This window comes from Nelusetta ayraudi, unplaced genomic scaffold, assembly GCF_046127955.1.
Source record: "Nelusetta ayraudi isolate G7.1 ecotype Tasmania unplaced genomic scaffold, CSIRO-AGI_Nayr_v1 ptg000017l, whole genome shotgun sequence".
NCBI lineage: Eukaryota > Metazoa > Chordata > Actinopteri > Tetraodontiformes > Monacanthidae > Nelusetta > Nelusetta ayraudi.
The window spans coordinates 4893813-4912914 of NW_027466067.1; the positions used below are offsets into that span (position 1 = coordinate 4893813).

Below are 19102 nucleotides of genomic sequence, written 5' to 3' on the forward strand. Positions count from 1 at the left end.
ACAATTCAAATAGTCTCATACTGTTGTGATGGATCGAAGGAGAAGTACGAACATATGCAGATTTTATGCCGCATCAGGGTGGACAGATCAGGTTGATTACAGGTTATTGAAGAGGAAAATCCCAACCTGATAATGGTGTATTATGGTCGTTTGTAATGATGGTAATTATTCCACATAACAGGAGCAAGTTTTGCTTTGTATTCTCTCTGAAATGCATTAAAACAGCAGTTCCAGGTTGCTTCCCTGCTTCCTGAACATACTTTGAAGTCCTAAAGAGAAAAAGGCACTGTTACTTCTTCAGCAACCTTGCCTTTAGTGCAACGTAGTTCAGAATACTAGATAAATCTAGTACCGTATATTAAAATATATTGCTTCAGAATGGGTGCATGTCACTGAAGTCGTTGTGACCTGAGAGAGTTTAGACAAGCTTGATTCAAAGCCTCTTAAAACATTAGGAAAAACAATCCTGACTGATGTGATGCGATAAAAAAAAACAAAAAAAAAAAACAGATTTGAAATCCCATTTTTATTCAAAGCAATTCAATGAACTACAGGACTAAACAAGTAAAACAAATAAGGACAAAAAAACCTAGATAGTCATATCAAAACATGGTCTTTGTGTGTGTGTGTTTATAAAAGTTTGATGGTGAAACAGTGGATTTCTTTCTCATTAAAACAGTGGACATCACATTAGAAAAAAAAAGGCTAAAAAAGAGAAGCAAAAAATGATGACGGCTGTAGGTTGAAATAAATACTATCCTGGTAGCATTTAAAAAAAAAAAAAAGAGAGATAAACAATGGCGTCATTTTCTGTGGTTTGAGGGTATGAAGAAAACCTGCAAGAATCCCAAATGTCCTCCCTTGACCGGCTCTGTTCATGGCGACAAAGATCAGAAGGGAGCGACGCGCTCTTATCTGTCCGGTCGCATCATGCCCGGCCTGACTGGCATCATCATGGGTCGAGGGTGACGCATCATGTGCGGGGGTCCTGGCATCATTTGCATCGGCCCTCCCATTGGCGGCCTCATGCCTCCTAAATGTCACGGGGACGGAGAACACAGCTTCAGGTTTCTGACGTTTGGCAACAAGTCGCACAGAACGAGTGACATCAGGGGGCACATCAGAGGCTCGTCGAAATGAAAATGCCAAGGATCAGAGTGTTGAGAGAGAATGAAAGTTACAGGTGGAAATGTTTCTCTTTTCTGGTCTCCTGGACCATGACTCTCCACAGTCAGTGACAACCACAGCCACGTGTTCATTTAGCCTGTCAGCTGAATAAAAGTTAAAACCAAAGTAATATTGCCTACATTCCCTCCAATAGTTTTCTGGAGATTTATAGAATTAAGTGTGTGAGGCTGTTTCACTCGAGACTAAGGCCTGAAGTATGTGTCTTACACTACAGGGCCTTTCGATAATGATCTACGAGGCAAAGGCAAAAAAGATGCTAGAGGACAGACGTCGAAATAAACAAAGTCAACTTTCCTAGTTTATCTAGAACCCACATTAAAATAATATGGGCGCATAAAACTGCTGCCTAGTAGAAGGTACAGTAACTAGGTAAAGTAGGTATTTGCAATATGATCTGACCACTAAATGCAAGAGATCTTATACACACCCACACACTTTTCACACACATCTTGTTCACCTCTCATGGTGCGTAACACAAACATGAAATGCATCGAGGCGCCTCACCTGGCCCACCGGGCATCATTCCATGAGGTGGAGGTCCCATCATCTGCATCATAGGCGGACCTCCCATAGGGGGTGTTGGAAGCATGCCGGGTCGAGGCGGACCCCCTGGTTTATTCGCACACACATCACAGGACATGATCAGTGTGAAACACTATGACTGTGTTTTGTTCAGCATAGCCAGTTTGAATGGATAGCGTCCTAATGAGCTCAGTGAGGGTGGACTGACCTGGAGGAGGCCCACCAGGGAACGGCGAGGGAGTGATCTTCCCCTGTTGGAACGCCGCCGCTGTTGGGGAAAGAAAAGATATAACCAACCTCAAATAGTTTACAATCTGCATTTACATCTCAAAGGTCTTTCTCAGTTCTGGGACAACACTTTGCTCATCCACAGAATGGGCTTCCTTCCATTCGTGTTTGACTACAGCTGTCCAGGTGAAGAGAGAAAGGGTCAACCACGCGGCCAGGCAAGCGGAGAGGCAAGTGTTTACTTGTTTTATCGATGAGGCTCTGCGCCTGCTCCTCCATCCACTTCTGATAGTAGTCTTTCACATTTTCTTTGTGTTTTCTGCCGCTGCAGTGCGTCTTCCTCACCGATGGCTGTAGCAGAAAAGGAACAACAAGATACTTAACTGGAACAGAAGACGTCGCCAATATTTTGAACACCCTTTTAGAGAACTTACCGAGTCATGGGTTAGGTAGGTGTCGCAGTAGTCGCAATAAAACCTGTCAGAGGGGGGGGAAAGGAGGGGAATTAGCAAAAAGGAGGCAAGAACATCGAGCCAAGGCCTGCATCAATATGAAATCAATCACGGGAACACTGTTTTTTTTTCCCCCTTAAAATAAAAACTTATTTTTTTGGCTGGTGTGCTCGCGTCCAATCGTGGATCATTCACAGGACGTAGATATCACGGCAAAACCATAGCCTTTAAGAAGCATTTCACCGGCTCCTTGAAGAAAAGACATGTCTAAAACTATCATTACCATGTGAGAACGTTTACGTGAATGAGAAATTACTGATGAGTAAAGTTGTTCTCATCGAATGGTTTAAAAAGCAACGTTTAACGAGTAAAAATCATGTAGCTTCATGCTAATTGATGATAGCATCGTAAGCTAACATGCCTGGAACGACACAGTTTGTTTCTATCCACATCTATACGCAAGGCGAAAAAAACTCTTATCTAAAAAAAAAATAAATAAAGGTGCTCTTAAAGACAACAGATATGCATTAGGCATAAACATTAACTCCTTCAATTACTTGAATCAGTTAAAAACACGAACCTATCCATGTCGTGCTAATAGAGCAGGCAAATAATGATTACAATGCCGTGCTTGGAGTGAGTTTAAAGGATCTCCGACATGCGCCCACAAACGATAAATCTTACGAATCAAAGTATTTAGACGAAGCGCTTTGTTTAAGTCGATGGTCAGCGACATAATGCAAAGCACCGAGGGTAAATCCAGCAAATAGACGTAGCCTGAACAATCGCGCCGTGTTCATTTAATATAAAACCGCCCACCAACAATGGTTTCAAAATACACTCTATCAACGTTTCTTAAATTAAAAAGAACAGAAACCGTAGCAGAACTTTCTCGAGCTGATCTAAGAAATGTATCGTTGAAGAGAAATATAAATTCAGAACATACTTAGGCATGATGCACCGCTGTGTCCGCAGCGAAAGCACAGTTCCGGTGTTCCAATAAATGTACCGACCAGATTTAAGACATACGCACCTTTAGTTCCGCCTGAAATGCAGACACGCTGTTTACAGCATCTGTCGTGTTTTTGTTTTTATTTTTATTTTCTCTCATTCTTTTGGGGTCACCTTTGGTTTGATTAAGAATTGAAAGATTAAAAGTATGGCGTGGAATACACATTAAAGTCATTTTGGCTATGTATGGGTCACGTAACTGAAAAAGATTCTATACATTAAACACTTTTATTCATTAAAGGGTTTTATGCCTTCTACTTAAAAATGGCACCCTTCTCCAGATTTCTCAGTATTCACATTTTATCTGCACCTAACGCCGTTTAATCGTTTGCATGGCATTTTATTTTTTTTGTTAAAAAAAAAAAAATCGTGAAACGTCGACAAAAAAAAATGCCATACGTAAATGACATGAGGGAAAGTAGAATTTTATGACTAAATTATTCAAACGCTGTCAAAAAATAGCGCTCTAGTATTTCCGTAATAGCGTAACGTTTTATTATATCGAATCGTGTCAAATTGTGACACCAGACACACAGAAAACATCTATGAATGTGACCTCCTAATTCCGTTACAAATAATTATGTCATGCCAGATCAAATAAAATACAATTTAAAAAAAAATCGCATAACCGATATGTATTTGTCAGATATCTGGCATTAAGTTGGTCAAGGAGCAGGTCGGATTCATTGAGAAACCAATGAGAAGGGGGCTACAAATAGCAACAGATGACGTCGACCCAAACTACGTGATTGGCGAAGCTGCTGCGCGGGCTGTTGCAACGTCAAACATCGTCCCCCTGCTCGTGCCATGCGCACTGACGCTTGTTGTTGTTGAGCCTGGTTGTTATGGCTGGACGAGGCCTCGGACTAAATTGAGAGAGGACACCCCCGAACCAGCCCCTGTCTCTGGAGAGTTCCGGGACACCCGCCACCCATGGAGGGCACGGACATGGACGTGGACGCGGAGCTCATGCAGAAGTTTAGCTGCATGGGCACCACGGACAAAGACGTCCTCATTTCGGAGTTTCAGAGACTGCTAGGCTTCCAGCTCAACCCAGCCGGCTGCGCCTTCTTCCTGGACATGACCAACTGGTAAGTTCGGGGATACGAAGGGGCCTGTGGTAGGACAGCAGCGTAACGTTAAACTTTCGGTTTAATTTGCCAGTCAGGGGCGCGATTTAAAACAAATAAGTACAATAAAATGGCGGCAATAGTTGCAGCCGTAGTTTTTGCGCTAAGCAAGGTGGTCTGGTTCAAAGTCGAGGACCCATTTCATCATCCCTACGTAGGACCTGCCAGTGAACTCCAAACGACTGTTTCAGGGGCAAAACGGAAGTGAAGCAGCAAAGTTTCTTCCCGACTTTAAATAAGATGCTAATGTGTGTTAGAAGCAAAGAGCAAGTTGCCTCGTCAGTTAGCTGGCTAATTTAAGTCGAGTGAACTCTTGGTGCGGATTATGTAGGTTGTTACATAATACCGTGCGGAGCGAGCGAGACCGCGCTCCTCGGGGAAACCTCGAGCGGACCAAGGCAGCGCCGCCGGTCGCTTTACGTTAGTAAGCTGGCGATGACGTAACCAGTCGTGACCCGTCGACGCTTGAACGAGATGATCAGATCAACTGGTGGGTTTGCCGGGCGGGTGGGCGACGTCCCTCGTCACGAGACAGAAGCCAGACTCGGGACAGCAGAGAATGTAGTTTTTAAAGAGACACACACGTGTGTGTGTGTGTGTGTGTGTGTGTGTGTGTGTGTGTGTGTGTGTGTGTGTGTGTGTGTGTGTGTGTGTGTGTGTGTTATTTCAAGCACTTTTTTAAATTCAATCTGACGATTATAAAGACCTCAGGCTTCTTCTGCATAGGACCATGTAACAAGTGTCTCGTGTCCACCTTTGTTGTCACTGGGCAGGCAGCCCAAGTTGTGTAGTCCTACGTCAGACAAGCCGTTGTGTGATCACAATGCCTGACATGTCATTGTACGCATTACAAGTCAGTCTATTTGAAATTCGGTGTATTTTTCTTCTTCTTCATAAAGAACCTCCATGGTGCCGCTTTAAAACCAAGCCTTCAGTTTTTCCCCCTCATGAAAGTGTCATGTGACAAGGCAGGAGACTTTGTCCGCTGAAACTGACTGGTTATTTATGTGGAATGCAGATTCACATTGCTCCCGAGGCGTCTATGTATTGGAATACGGGTTTATTTCTGCCACCAGTGGGTTTACAATGTTGCCCACCTCACCATACAAGTCGAGCCAGAGACGCTTTCGAAAGAATGCTTTATAGAGGGGCGTGCATTGCAACAGATACGAACCTCAGCCAGGCGGATTGATGTAATTAGAGAGCGGTCGAAAGGCCTTGGACTCTGGCTTGTTTTTCTTATTAGCTTTGTCCTGCATAGAACAATTAGAATATCGCAAAGATAATTATTTTGTGTGACGTAGTCATCAAAAGGTAAAAAGGTGCTATTTTTTTCCATTTAGTACCAATAATGTGAATATTGAAAGTAGTATGTAGTTTTCAAGATTATGACTTACTGAGTGTGAAAATGGAAAATAAACACAAACAAACTCAACTGTGTTCCTTTATACACAGTTCTTAGTCACCTGGTGTCTGTCATTCAAACATCATGTGAACAGATATATATGTGTGTGTGTGTGTGTGTGTTTGGTTTTTTGTGGTCATGTGAGTTGGCTGGTCAACCAAGCACAACATGGTCAGTAGACCAGTTTCCTGTCGCTGCGGCTGAAACTACTCACAGCATCTGCATGGAGGCTGCCAGCAGACTGAACATGATGACTCTGTCTGGACTTTTGTCAAACACAGTGGACCGACACCTGCGGGTGACACGGAACCTCAAATCAGCGCTGACTGTGCAGAGTCTCGGCTCTGGACTCGTGCGATGTCCCTGGTCCAAGAGTGGCCTGGTGGCTCTGCATGCACTGACTGCGCTTTGCCCGACAATCCGCTCCAGTGATTTTAGCATTAATGAGGCAAACTTTTGAAACAAAAAGTGTACTAAGTTCAAAGTGATCCGAGGCAACTGAACACACTGAGTGATCTGATGTGTGATGCACTCTGCACAGACGAACTCCGCCTGCCTGCCGGAGCTTCTGCTACGATCAAAACAACTCGACGTCTTATCTTCAGTTTGTGCTCTGTGTCTCACAGGCGTCTCACAGCGGCTATCGTAGTTGCTGCGACGATGGGGGGGGGGGGTAACACAACTTTGACACAGTCCCGTTGTCCTTCATGGCGTCTTTATCGAGAATGAGGTGCATGCAAAGCAGCTGTTCTCAAATTTCAAAATACAAGAACCAAACTCGAAAAAAAATACAGAACAATGACTTCCTCTCTTGTTTGATGATGTGATGATGGGAGGGGCTCGGATTAATGTCTCTCTGGATCTTGTTATTTCTTCATTGCCCTCAGACTAACAACACCTGCCCCCCACCCCCCATTTTGTTCCTTTGACCAGGAACCTGCAGGCTGCCATCGGCGCATATTATGACTTTGAAAGTCCCAACGTCAACACTCCGTCCATGTCCTTCGTCGAGGACGTGACGATCGGCGAAGGCGAGTCGGTCCCTCCGGATACGCCGTTCACGAAGACGTGGAGGATACAGAACACAGGTGTGGGTCCAACGCTCTTGTCCAGTTGTGCGACACGGCTTGCAGCCGGTGGCACAGTGGTTAGCGGTGGGGGTCGATTCCGGGCCTGGGACCTTTCTGTGTGGAGTCTGCTGGGTTCTCTCCGGGTTCTCCAGCTTCCTCCTACAGTCCAAAAACATGCATGTGAGGTGAAGTGAGAACTCTGAATTGTCCGTAGGTGTGCAGGTGATTGCGAATTAGGGCTGAACGATTATGGAAAATAATCTAATTGTGATTTTTTTTTTTCCCCTCAGTATTGCGATTGCGATTTAATTTAATTAATTTTTTATCTTTCATGTATTTTTCCACAAACAAACAAAAAATGTTTCACTGCCAGCGAACACAACTCCCACTGTTGTGATCCTCGGTGCTTCGGCACTCGTTCGGCAGTTTTATTTTGTTTTTCTTTTTATCTCTCCCGACATTGTTCTGCTAAACTACGGCCAGCAGTCGGTGGCAACCGGGAAGACCTTTCCCTCGCGCGTCACTCCGTCCGTCCAGCTCGTCGCAGCATCGACTCCTCCCACTGCCTGCTTTGCTTTGCTTCGTGCCGCTCGCAAGTCACGTGACCGGAACTCGCGTCAGTCAAATCGCAGTCTTTGCGGTTAGAAAGTCTTGTTTTGTCCTCTCGCGATATCATCGCAAATTTCGATTCGTCGCTCAGCCGTATTGCGAATGCTCGTTTGTCTCTGTGTGGCCCTTCGACCAACCGGCCCCTCGTCCAGGGCGCCGCCCCGCCTTCGCCCAATGACAGCCGGGATGGGCTCCAGCAGACCCTGGGTGTAGGATGGTATAGGGCTGCACGATCATGGCCAAAATGATAATCACGATTATTTGAGTCAATATTAAAATGACGATTATTCATCAGGGGTGCTGCTGGTTGGAAATTGCTCTAACGTCCCAGCATTTTTTTTCGTTGACGGAGGGGGCAGCACGCTATCGTTATCGCGCTACGCTAACTCGGCAAAGTTACGTGCCAACAAACCTTCGTTGGGGGCTGGGGGGCGGGGGGGGGGGGTGTACTGTCTGCTCCCGACATCGTGTCTCACGCTATCTCGAATCATTTCAGGCTGCGGCTTATGCCGTGGCACTTCCTGCCGCTGCTGCAGGATTTGCTCTATTTCGGTAGCTTAATGAAGTCTTAACCTTGCGTTCGCCCCCTGGTGGTTGGATGACTGAAAGTGCTTGGTTTGACGTGTACGGTAGCCGGCTTTTTAAATGTTAACATCGCCGGCGATCAGCTTCATTTAACCGTGGCAGCCAAAATCGTGATCGTGATTAAAATTCGATTCATTGTGCAGCCCTAGGATGGTGTGGGTATGGAGAATGGCCGGGCGGGTTCTCCGCCGGCCTCGTCTTGACTCTGACTGTGTCGCAGGTGCGGAGTCGTGGCCGCCCGGCGTCAGCCTCAAGTACATCGGAGGGGATCAGTTCGGCCACGTCAACGCAGTCATGGTGAAGTCGCTGGAGCCCCAGGAAGTGTCGGACGTGAGCGTGCAGATGCGGAGCCCCGCGGCGCCGGGCATGTACCAAGGCCAGTGGAGGATGTGCACCAGCACCGGCCTGTTTTACGGAGGTAGGCACCGCCGCCGCCGCCGCGGGCACCGCAGCTTTCCGGGAGAATTTTCCCACTCAACAGCGTCGGCGTTCCTCCTCCCTCCCCTCAGACGTGATCTGGGTGATCCTCAGCGTGGAAGTCGGGGGTCTCCTCGGCGTCACCCAGCAGCTGTCCTCGTTCGAGACGGAGTTCAACACGCAGCCCCAGCGCAGCGTGCAGGGAGACTTCAACCCCTTTGCCTCGCCGCAGAAGAACAAGCACGACGCCGCCGACGACGGCAGCAGCTTCAGAGAGCCCGGCGCCGACTGGGACCGGACGCAGGAGCCGATCCAGCAGGATCAAAACGGACTGTCTCACAATGCTGTAAATAGGGCGTCTAACGGCCTCCAAACCAATCTGTCTGTGGTGACTTATGGGCAGGTACGTACGTCGCCGTCGCTTTAAGAAGCTTCGCCACGAGCGGAGAGAAACGCAACGGTCAGCCGGGGTATCCGGCCTGCTTGACGAGTGCACGGCCAGTCGTGGCAGCGTCGCTCCATTCAGTTTGGACGAGCTGCCAAGTTTTCTACACCGGCGCTCCAAAACAATGAAGGGAATGCGTTCGGTAAATCACACATCCCAGATCTCCATGAATGAAACGGACAATCTGCTTTATTTATTCAAGCTAGCAAATGCATTCCTTGGTCACGGTCGTCTTGCTCTTGGAATGCTTGACTCGCTGATCTCACGCTGATCTCACGGTGCTGCAGGTCACTGATTGATGTGGGTTTGATCCTCTTGCTGAATTAACAGAGCAGCCAATATTTAAAGAGCAGGTTGAACCACGGCCAATAAAAAAAAAAAATAGCAACATTTTTATTTTCTTTTAAGACAAAACGCAACAATTTAACCATGGTAACGGACGACAAAACCAAAATGTTGAACCTGCTTCTATAACATTTTCTTAATAACAAATCTGACAAGTTAAAGAGACACCAACATTACATAGGACACAGAGATTTCTGAACGCGGTCTTTCTCTGCTTCCGCATTCTTTTATGTCACTAAAAACGCAGTGCAGGACTGAAGTGTCCGGTTTATGGAACTAGTGAGTCACCGGTGATTCACTTTAATCGGCTTCATCTCGCGGGTGTGGCGCCGTAATTGTTGCGCCGCTTGTTTGGCCTCACACACGTCGCCGCTAACCGCCTCCCATCATGGTTTAACAGGACTGGTGAGAACTTCCTGCCCTGTCACTCTGATGTCCCACTGGATTACACAACCTTCTTCCATTAGCTGCGATGTCACTCACACAACCAGGGCAGATCTGTGCTCTGGGCAAATGATCGTATGTTTTGGCCCAGTGAGGTCTCCGCCTTACAGGTGACCACATGTAGAAATCATTTTACATGTTTTTTAAATTCAATTTTAAGTGCATTGATTCGGTCAATGATGTAAAAAAAAAAAAAAAAATAGGGTCGGGGGGTGGGGGGTTGAAAAGGTTTTTGGACACCTCATGCATTTGCATTGTATTGCACTAAGAATCACAGTCTTCAGTCTCAAAGTGCTCTTCATTTTCGTGCATTCACAAACGTTTATCAACATGCAGCACTCGCAAGGCTTCCGTCCAGCTCACTGAAAGTGCAGGTTTCAGCAAGACGACGTCCCTTGCAACACACCCAGAGCACACAAGAATTCAAGAATTTAGTTTTCTTCTTTTGTTTCATTAACAACAAACAACAAAATAACTTTCATATGTTTGTGTGTATTTTTCCCTTAAACTCACTTTATAAACCTTTTTTTTTTTTACTCATCCACACCCCTTCTGAAGTGTTGCGATAAAGCGTGCGGCGTATTCTCGGGGAAAATGGTGCCGGGCAGGCGACCAAAGTCTTTCACTCCTGTACCAGGACAGCTTGGGGGCGCTGTTTCTGAGGCAGCGCCGCCCTTCGTGCTGTCACAAGTCAGTGAACTTGTAAAAATCAGTTCGCAAACCGCGACGACTAGGGGTGTGAATCTTTCACTCACAAAACGATCCGATTCAAATCTCTTTACACCACTAATGACGACGTCAATGCAGAAAAACTTTTAAGCTGTGTCCCTTTGAAATACCAGTGTGCACGCTTGTCCACTATCATAACCTCTGACCTCTGCTTGATTCCAGGGTATTCACGGACCCTATCCCTTCGGACAGAGCTAGAAAGACAAAGACCCCTCCCCCCTAACCCCCCCCTCACCGCGGATGATGCTGTGTGTGAAAGCTCTGGCCGGCGTCGGAGGCCAAGGGAGGGGGGCAGGAACAGTTGTTTTTATATTGACTCGTGTGACGACCCTCTTCCCAACCTCAACGGCCCTTTCCACAGAAACACCGAGACGCCGGTGGGACGAGTGCTTGCATCGGCTACTGTAAAAAACAAAAAAACAAAAACAACCATCGGCGCCCGGAGCCGCGCGGGCGAACGCTTGATTCCGAGAGCGCCGTTGACCCCTCGGCGACAAATCAAGACGCAAACCTCCGCTGCACTTCAACCAAGAGTCCATCCCCAAACCGTCTGCGTTCATCCGTTTCGGTATCCCCACAATTGCATTGAAACGCCGCCTCCGCCGGGTTCCTACACAGGACTGGAAGTCTCTTGGAAGAGTGCCGAGGGAGTCATTGTGATCGCGGATCATTTGAGGCCTTGCTCAAAAAGACTGAGATTGTGGAATGTATTTAAAAGAATTGTAACTGCGTTGTTAGTGTTTTTTTGTTTTGTTTTTTGTTGTTTCTTCATTTCACGCGACGATGAAAGCATTCCCCCAATTTCACGCACCGGCCTGGTGAGTTAAACGTAAATGTCAGATATCTGCGACAAGAAGATGGCAGACCGCCTGCAGCAAAAAGTGACCGCTGGCCTGGTTCTTGAGGTTCTTGAACAGCCCACGTTTCGTTTTTCAAGCTGGATTCAATTCAGACAACAATCTGAAAACAAGACGTTTCCAAAATATGGCGTCACATCCACTAAGTTGGTGGTGGTGGTGGTGGGGGGGGGGGTGATTTATTCCTCTCACAATGATGTGATTCTTGTTTGCTCACAAATGAGAATTAAACCAAAACAGCCCTGTGTAGGAACTGTCCTGGGAGACGACAGTTTTTCACCCAGACCACATTTTTTGTATTTTTTTTATTTTCATTTTTTTTAATTTCTTTTTAGGTTTTGGCTTTAAATCGATGCTGTCGAAGCGCAAACTGGATGCGAGTGAGTCGGAGCAAGTGACGGCGCGTGAGAAAGGGTCGAAAAAGCCATCAAAATCTCTTTTGCCTCATGAGTGACTGCAGGCACAAGGCCTGCGAAGTGTGTGTGTGTGTGTGTGTGTGTGTGTGTGTGTGTGTGTGTGTGTGTGTGTGTGTGTGTGTGTGTGTGTGTGTGTGTGTGTGTGTGTGTGTGTGTGTGTGTCTCTGAATGAGTGGACATGCCTGCCTGTTACGTGTGCATGTACGTTATGGGTTCTGTTTTTGATTAACTGACAGATTAAAAAAAAAAAAAAAAAACAGTGTATACTACTTGGGCACAGGATGACGTGTCTGATCCACGCACACGTGCACATTTATCAACATGAAGAGACCTTTGCTGGGTGTTTACCTCTGAAGTCTAGTTGTCTTGTTTTCTTTTATTCAATTTAAAAAAAACTAGTTGCCCCCTTAATTTATTGTGGACTCTGTGCTCGGCAGGTATATTTAAGAAAAGAAAAAGTCCCACTTACAGCCAGCAGGTGGCGTTAAAAATCAGTAGATCAGCTGAACTCGTGTGTAACACACTGCAGAGAGAGAGAGAGAGAGAGTGAGTGAGTGATGGGTTGAAGTGAATGGAGAGCATCGGGATGAGCACTGATGTCGTGTTACTGCTATTTGCACAGTGCTGTCTACCACTTTTAATTAGGAAACTACCATTTTTTTTTTTGTTTTGTTTAGGATTTTCTTTTTAAAATTACGTTTTCTTAAAGATTTGTCTTGTGCTCAACTTCTTTACTACTTTTGGGTTTGTTTGTTTCCTCACCTCACTGTTGCCTGGCCTTTTTCTTTTCTCTCTTTTCAAAAAAAGGGAGAATCAATTGTGTTTATCTGAATCACACATTTCAGGTGTTTAACGCCTGCGTAATGGATGACACAAACTGTCTGCCACTGCATCTGTTTTGTTTTTTTTCTTTGCCATGTTCACGACACGCAACAGCCGATGTCATGTGTTCTGGGCTTGTAGACAATAAAGTTAAAAAAGATGGAATTGTAGTGTTTTAAGTCAATGTTCCATCTGCATGGCTGTAATATAGAATGAGTGTTATTAACATTTAAAGGCCCAGTGTGTAAGATTTGGCGGCCTCTAATGGTCAGAAAGAATATTGCGACCAATGTTAATTCCTGTTTTCTGACTTGGTCACTTGATGGCAAAAAGCCTGAAACTGCAACCTGCAACGTGGCCACCTCTTTACACGAGGGCCCACTCTTTGTGTACATAACCTAACAATACAAAGGCCAACTGTTTGAACACACAAAAGTTATTTATTTTCCAGTAACTAGCCGTCTAAAAACACATCTATATTTTCTGTTCAATTTAATGTCAATAGCTCACTTCATGCTACAGATTGGGCCTTTAAAAACACATTTTTGATGACTGATTCTATGTTCCAACACTACTGTGTACATCAAGAGTCACCCGAAAGTTGTCCCAAACAGTCTACACTGTTGTGAAGTTTTTCTGTCGGTGCTGTGTGATTCTGCCTGATGAGTTGTTTGAATGGAAGTGAAAGGAAGGGTTCTGCATTCAGAAATTGCTGGATTCTCCGGGTTTGGTTTGTGACTCTGTGAAAAGATGTGAGACAGAGTGGCGAGTGGATGAGACAAAAGTCAAATAGCACATTTATCAGAAGAGAACCTGTCAAAAATAAAGCTATTCCCACTGTATCTATTACAAAGCATTTGTATAATTAAATTAACAGTGAAACAAGTTGTCTTTTTTTTTTTTTTTTGAAAAGGCCAAATCTTTGACCGTTTTTACTGTGTATCTCAGTCCACATGTTGACCACAAGATAGAAGTTCAGAGTATAACATATATATATATATATTCATAATTAACACTAAAAAGCTTTAGACTTTTCCATCACAATTCAAAACATCCTGTTTCCACTTCTTGCACTTCCAGTTTTATTTAAGGTGTGTTTTTTTCTGAATAGACAGCAAGCAGCTTATCTTAAAGGTGACACGAAACAAAGTTATACCTCCCAGACACTAGGGGGCAGATCCACAAAGCGATTGCGCGGCTTTTGCGCCAGAAAATCCGTGCAAATAGCGCCCAAAAAACGGTGATTCCGATCCACAGAGGGGACGCAAACGTGAAAATCGGCCTCAAATATGCCTCATTCAAACAGCGGCAGATCCAGAAAGAGTTTTGCGCTCGTGTCCGCACGCAGTTTGACAGACGGAGACACCGCCGGCCAAAACCAGGCGCAGCTTCTGTCTGTCCAAGTGTTTCTGGCTTCTGAGTGAAACTTCCCTCTCTGAAAAGCCTGAAATACGTATATGGCCCCCCAAATCGTATATATAGATCGGCATAGACTAACAGTATATATGCCAATATTTTAGATAGGCTATGAAAAATACAACTGGTACTCAGGTGTTGGTGACTAACGCGTCTTGCGTCTTGACTTTCTCTCCATTGTGGCAGCAGTCTTGGTAAGACGGAGGAGGCATCGTAATGCCAGGCGCGCGCAGGAGCGCGTTTATCCGAGCAGAGTTTCACGGTTTGACCTTCGAGAACGGGAAATTTTAAAGAGAGAAAGATTTAAAAAAAAAAAAATGTTGCTTTAATTTTATTGCATGTCTCATCGCTTCAGCAGCGAGGGCAGCCGGCCCACGATCTGAACATTTTGTGTTTTCTTTTCCGTGCATCCATGAACACAGACAAAACACACGCACTCACGAACAACCTTTGGCGCAAACTGCTCTCAGGTTGCCAGACCGCGACGTTCGCACTTGTTTCAAAAACCTTTGTGGATCCCCGCATCTGTGGCGCAGATTGCGGCCGCAGTCCCGCCGCAAAAACGCGTCGGATTTCAGCGCTGCGCGCCCTTCTTTGAGGATCTGCCCCCAGGCGTCTCGCTCATTCTTGATTCACCGTTCTTCCATTACAACGGTCGTTACGCTGCCACCTGTTGTCTGAGTGGTAATGGTCGTATTGAGACAGCGAGCAGGTCAGACCAGAAATATTTCAAGGAACGCCAAATTCCTTTCTGACGTGCAGGCCAGCCTATTTTTATTCCAGCAATAACAACTTGATCCAATCATCACGAATGCCAACGCAGCGAGTGCGGGCTTCTTCCATGGCCTGGTTTGGTTTCAATATTTTACTAAAGACCGCTCATTAGATGCTATGCTAGGCTAGCTTGTTAGCTAGCTTAGAAATCCAGCAAATGCTGAAACAGTGTTGACCCCCTGGTCTTGCTCCTGTTGTCCAGACAGTATTTGAGTATTTGAACATTTCTCTGCTTTTTTGTCCAAGAAATGTAGCTTCCGAGGTTTGGTTCCTCACACCAATTGGATTTCTCCAACTCTGATTTTAAAACGCGTTTACATGCACTTCAGTTGTTCATAGTCGGACAAAGGCAATTTGTTGTTTCTCGCGTGTCATGTAAACGTATAGTGACTGATATCTTTTGAGGTCAAAGCAGGCGGGCTATTGGCTCAGAGATGCCTCGAGGTTTTGACAGCCAACATACTTAAGTGGGAGCGTTATGAGTTGAGTTTTGGTCCTGATAAAAGTTACATGAAATTAAGTCCTGTAATTCTTTTGATCTTCTGTTGATTGGTCTCATATTAACGTCTCATCTGATTCTAATTGAGATCTTTTTTTTCTTAGAACAGCATTCAAAACCACAGAATAATAAAAATAAATTATCTCAAAAGATCCGCACCACATCAAACTGTAAGCTTGCGTATGTGTGTGTGTGTGTGTGTGTGTGTGTGTGTGTGTGTGCGCGCGCGCACGCACATGCAGGTGGGGAGCACTGAGTGTGTAGACATCCTGTGACAGGTTGCCCGGGGACAAATATTGACTTTTATTTCAGCGTGGCGTCCCCAAAGCTGCTATCACAGCTCCCATCTCTCTGTGCACTTGAGTCAACAGCTGTGTTTGGTTAATGATGAATAACTGCTCAGCATATCTGTTTTGCAGAATACGCCTTTAGCACAAAGCTTTATTGGCATGAAAGTGGAGGAATGGCGCACAAGCGAAGGGACAATTGAATGCATCTGACGGTGCGTCGTGATCAGATTTGCCGCATGTTTGGGGTTTTTTTGTTTGTTTTTTTAAAATCATTAAAAAAAAAATGATCAGGAATTAAAACATTCAGTGATGTTTTATTTTTTTTAAACCCTTATTTATTTACTGGTCTGGACATGAGAAGTGTGAAAAATTGAAAGCAGCCGCTGCACAAGTTAGGAAAGAAAATGTTTGAGGGAACTTTAAACATCTCATCCACTGATCTTGCAGGAAAAATAAGCCCCAGCGATGCACTCACAGCAGCCCCGCCTGCCGTCAAAAATCCCCAATCATATTGTAATTAACATTAAAACTAAAAAAAGTAAAAATAAAAGACATTGGCATTGTGTGTCGGGCACAGGAAGAGGTTTTCATCCACCATCTGGCCGACAGAGTTCGTAGGAATTGTGATTAGATTAGAGATTTTATTTGTTCGGCTGGGGAGTGCTTCGCCAATCATAAATGACACCTAATTTGCGCCAGGCTTTACGCAGTGATGGCCCTAAAACTCGGAGGAGAGTTCGGTCCATCTTCTGCAGCAAGGAAACATCTGTTGCCCACATAAAAAACCGTGAGTGTCTCACCTGGCACGAGTAAATCCATTCATGAGGGGAATTATGGCTCTGGCTGTGCCAGACTAGGAAGTCTCCTGAATGTTTAATCTGCGAAGGTAAATACTGACCGGAAATAGTTGACACCCTGTTGACTGTTAACTTTGAATGGAGTCTTTTGTGGCACCAAAGAAATATTAATGTGTTATTGGCACACAATGCAACCATTGCCCCGGGGTCAAAGCGGCTCGCTGATGTATTTAAATGGGAACAAACAGAGGATTTTGTCAAGTACCTGACGTGCGTCATCAGTCACGAAGACCAAATAAAAAGAGTTGACAGCCTCTTTTATTACAGTTTGATACGATTACTCCACATGGACATCGTGTGATGGCAAACATCTTTATAACACTGATGATTGGGTTTGTTTTGGGTCCAGCTTTACCAAAAGCTACATTTTGGGGTCAAAGCAGGTCAATGTAAGGAGAGGGTTTGAGTTTTAAAGAGCTTCAGAGTGAATTCCACACACACCAATACAGAGTGTGGACGTCACAGTTGCACTGGACTGACTGGTGTGATGCTGCTGCTCAGCAGTGCAAGAAGTGGAGTTGATGCTGTCAGAACCAGACTTGTGATAACATGACGCCTTGCAGGAATATTGCACCTGCGGCTATGCATTCCATAACCTGGAAAATAACATTTTAATCATGACTTTCCCTGGTTCCCGATAAGTCTTCAAGTGCAGCCCAGCTGGCTGAATGTTGACTGACCACTATATTTTCCAACACGTTGAGTGACTGGAGTCTCTAACCTGCACCAAGTCCTCCCCATCGAGGAACCTGCATGCAACCAAATAGTGTTGAAATAGCAGGGACGATAACAAAAAAAAACAACCCGAACATTTCTGCAAAAAAAAAATGTCCGCGGTAAAACGGCTGTGTAAATATGATTACAAAGGCCACCGGGTTCCTGCTCGACTGCCCTTTTGGTGTCACAAGCGCGCGCCTTTTCTAAACTATGCAAAGATAGAAAACAAATAGTTTTGACAGCAAAGTAAATGTTCCTTCTCAAGGCAGAGCACTAACAAACACGTTTTTTGGCACTATCTATCTATCTATCTATCTATCTATCTATCTATCTGTGATATGTACTGTTTTTATTTCTTTCTTTTTTTGCATTACAGTCTGCAGTCGGCAGTCCATTGGTTGCAATTACTCCCCCATGTAAATCTATCTCTCGCCAGGTTTAACCGCCAGCTGGTGAGTCACGTCCAGGTAAATTGTATCAGAACATCAGTTTGTATTATAATACCAATGCTTTATTGCTTAAATTGGAAGCAAAAGTGGACAAACAAGTTTGAGAGCTCTGTAATTAAACTGGTGAAGGGGTGAAGGGGCGAGGCGGGGGGCACACCTGCAGATGGAGAGAGAGAGAGAAGAATACAAGAGTACAAGGATGAGTGTCAGGCATGGATTGGATCCAAGATACATCATTAAAGACGGAACGCTTCTGCACAATGGTGGACTCGAAAGCAGAACCCAGTAAAATAGAACCGACCAGGTTTGACTCTCAAACACAAATTTGCCAGGGCAATGATAATACTGTTGAGGGAGGTGTTGAGGGGATTTTTTTTCCTCTCTAATCCTAAAAGCCTTGACTTACCAGCAGGCCTCTATCAAGACAGACGCAGGACGACGAAGTACAGAAAATGTGCCAGTGCAACGCGAACAACCGCATCAAACGGAGAACCTCCCTGAGCTGAAACGGTCGCTCAATCTTTTTCCATCCGTCTTCCCAACTTTGCCACCTCGTGTGAAAAAACCGCCGCCTTATCAACGCCGCTGATCTGCATTCACTCCCGAGCCGCTTCGCACTCACTCGGTTCAGCAGGCGAACGGGGGCGGGAGGGCGAAACAACCCTCTCAAAGCCCCAAACATTTCTCACGATGCCGCTTGTTGCGTCTGGCCCTCGCTTGTGTGATGTAAGCGCACGTTTGTGTCGGCTCCCTGGACGTCTGCGGGCATGTCTCTGCAGCCGCCCCCGCCGGATCGGCCCTCTCGAGTTGCCCTGGCCGTTGGAGGGAGCGTGAACGGGAAGCGGTTTTTCGCTAGATCGCTCGAGAGTTCAAGAGTTCAAGGGGGTGACTGTGCGGTAAAAAAAAAGCCTCCTCGGCACAGCGTTTGCGGGCCTCTGTAGCTTTCGAAAGAAAGACGATAGTCATTCATTTGTTTGTGATTGTTGCAGTGCGAATGCAACGGCGGCAACTGAAGGTTTGATATTTTCAACACGGGGTCAACGAGAGCGCTAACTTTGCGATGCAGCGACGTTTCTTTTGAGGCTCTGAGAACCGTTTTGAGAAGCTCCACTCTATTTTTTGGTATTTTGCTCGTTGCAAAGCAGAACCACAACTCCTGCCGCTTCGCATTAAAATCCACCGAAGAAGACGGAGGAGAACACGCAGGAACGGACTGTGAGCCTAGCAAGCAGCTACATACGTTAGCGTTGAAGCTGCTACAGAGGCAGTTCAATCACAAGCGGCATTTTCACATTAAAACCTAAATGGAAAAGTTGATTGATGTGCTGAAAAGGGTGAAAAGGTTTCTACCACACACAGCTCACGCAACAACAGTAAAACCTCAGTCTGTTGTTCAGTTGGAAGTTAAAAAAAAAACCCACTGCT

At 45.5% G+C, this 19102-nt stretch overlaps 3 protein-coding genes across 3 annotated transcripts in view; 2 read left to right on the top strand and 1 right to left on the bottom strand.

The window, feature by feature from the left end:
• The window catches only part of phc2b (polyhomeotic homolog 2b (Drosophila)), a 335956-nt gene that overhangs the window by 92988 nt on the left and 223866 nt on the right, over window positions 1-19102 (top strand). The gene's annotated exons all lie outside the window — the stretch shown is intronic.
• On the bottom strand, window positions 776-3471 carry snrpc (small nuclear ribonucleoprotein polypeptide C). Its single transcript, XM_076024898.1, has 6 exons — window positions 3337-3471; window positions 2373-2415; window positions 2181-2289; window positions 1919-1978; window positions 1693-1797; window positions 776-1033 (listed from the first exon to the last, which is right to left on the bottom strand). Exons 1-6 carry the CDS (start codon window positions 3342-3344, stop codon window positions 912-914), a joined length of 447 nt encoding a protein of 148 aa, XP_075881013.1. The 5' UTR covers window positions 3345-3471; the 3' UTR covers window positions 776-911.
• ilrun (inflammation and lipid regulator with UBA-like and NBR1-like domains) lies at window positions 4133-13560 on the top strand. Its single transcript, XM_076024897.1, has 5 exons — window positions 4133-4492; window positions 6870-7024; window positions 8421-8618; window positions 8710-9020; window positions 10743-13560. Exons 1-5 carry the CDS (start codon window positions 4335-4337, stop codon window positions 10776-10778), a joined length of 858 nt encoding a protein of 285 aa, XP_075881012.1. The 5' UTR covers window positions 4133-4334; the 3' UTR covers window positions 10779-13560.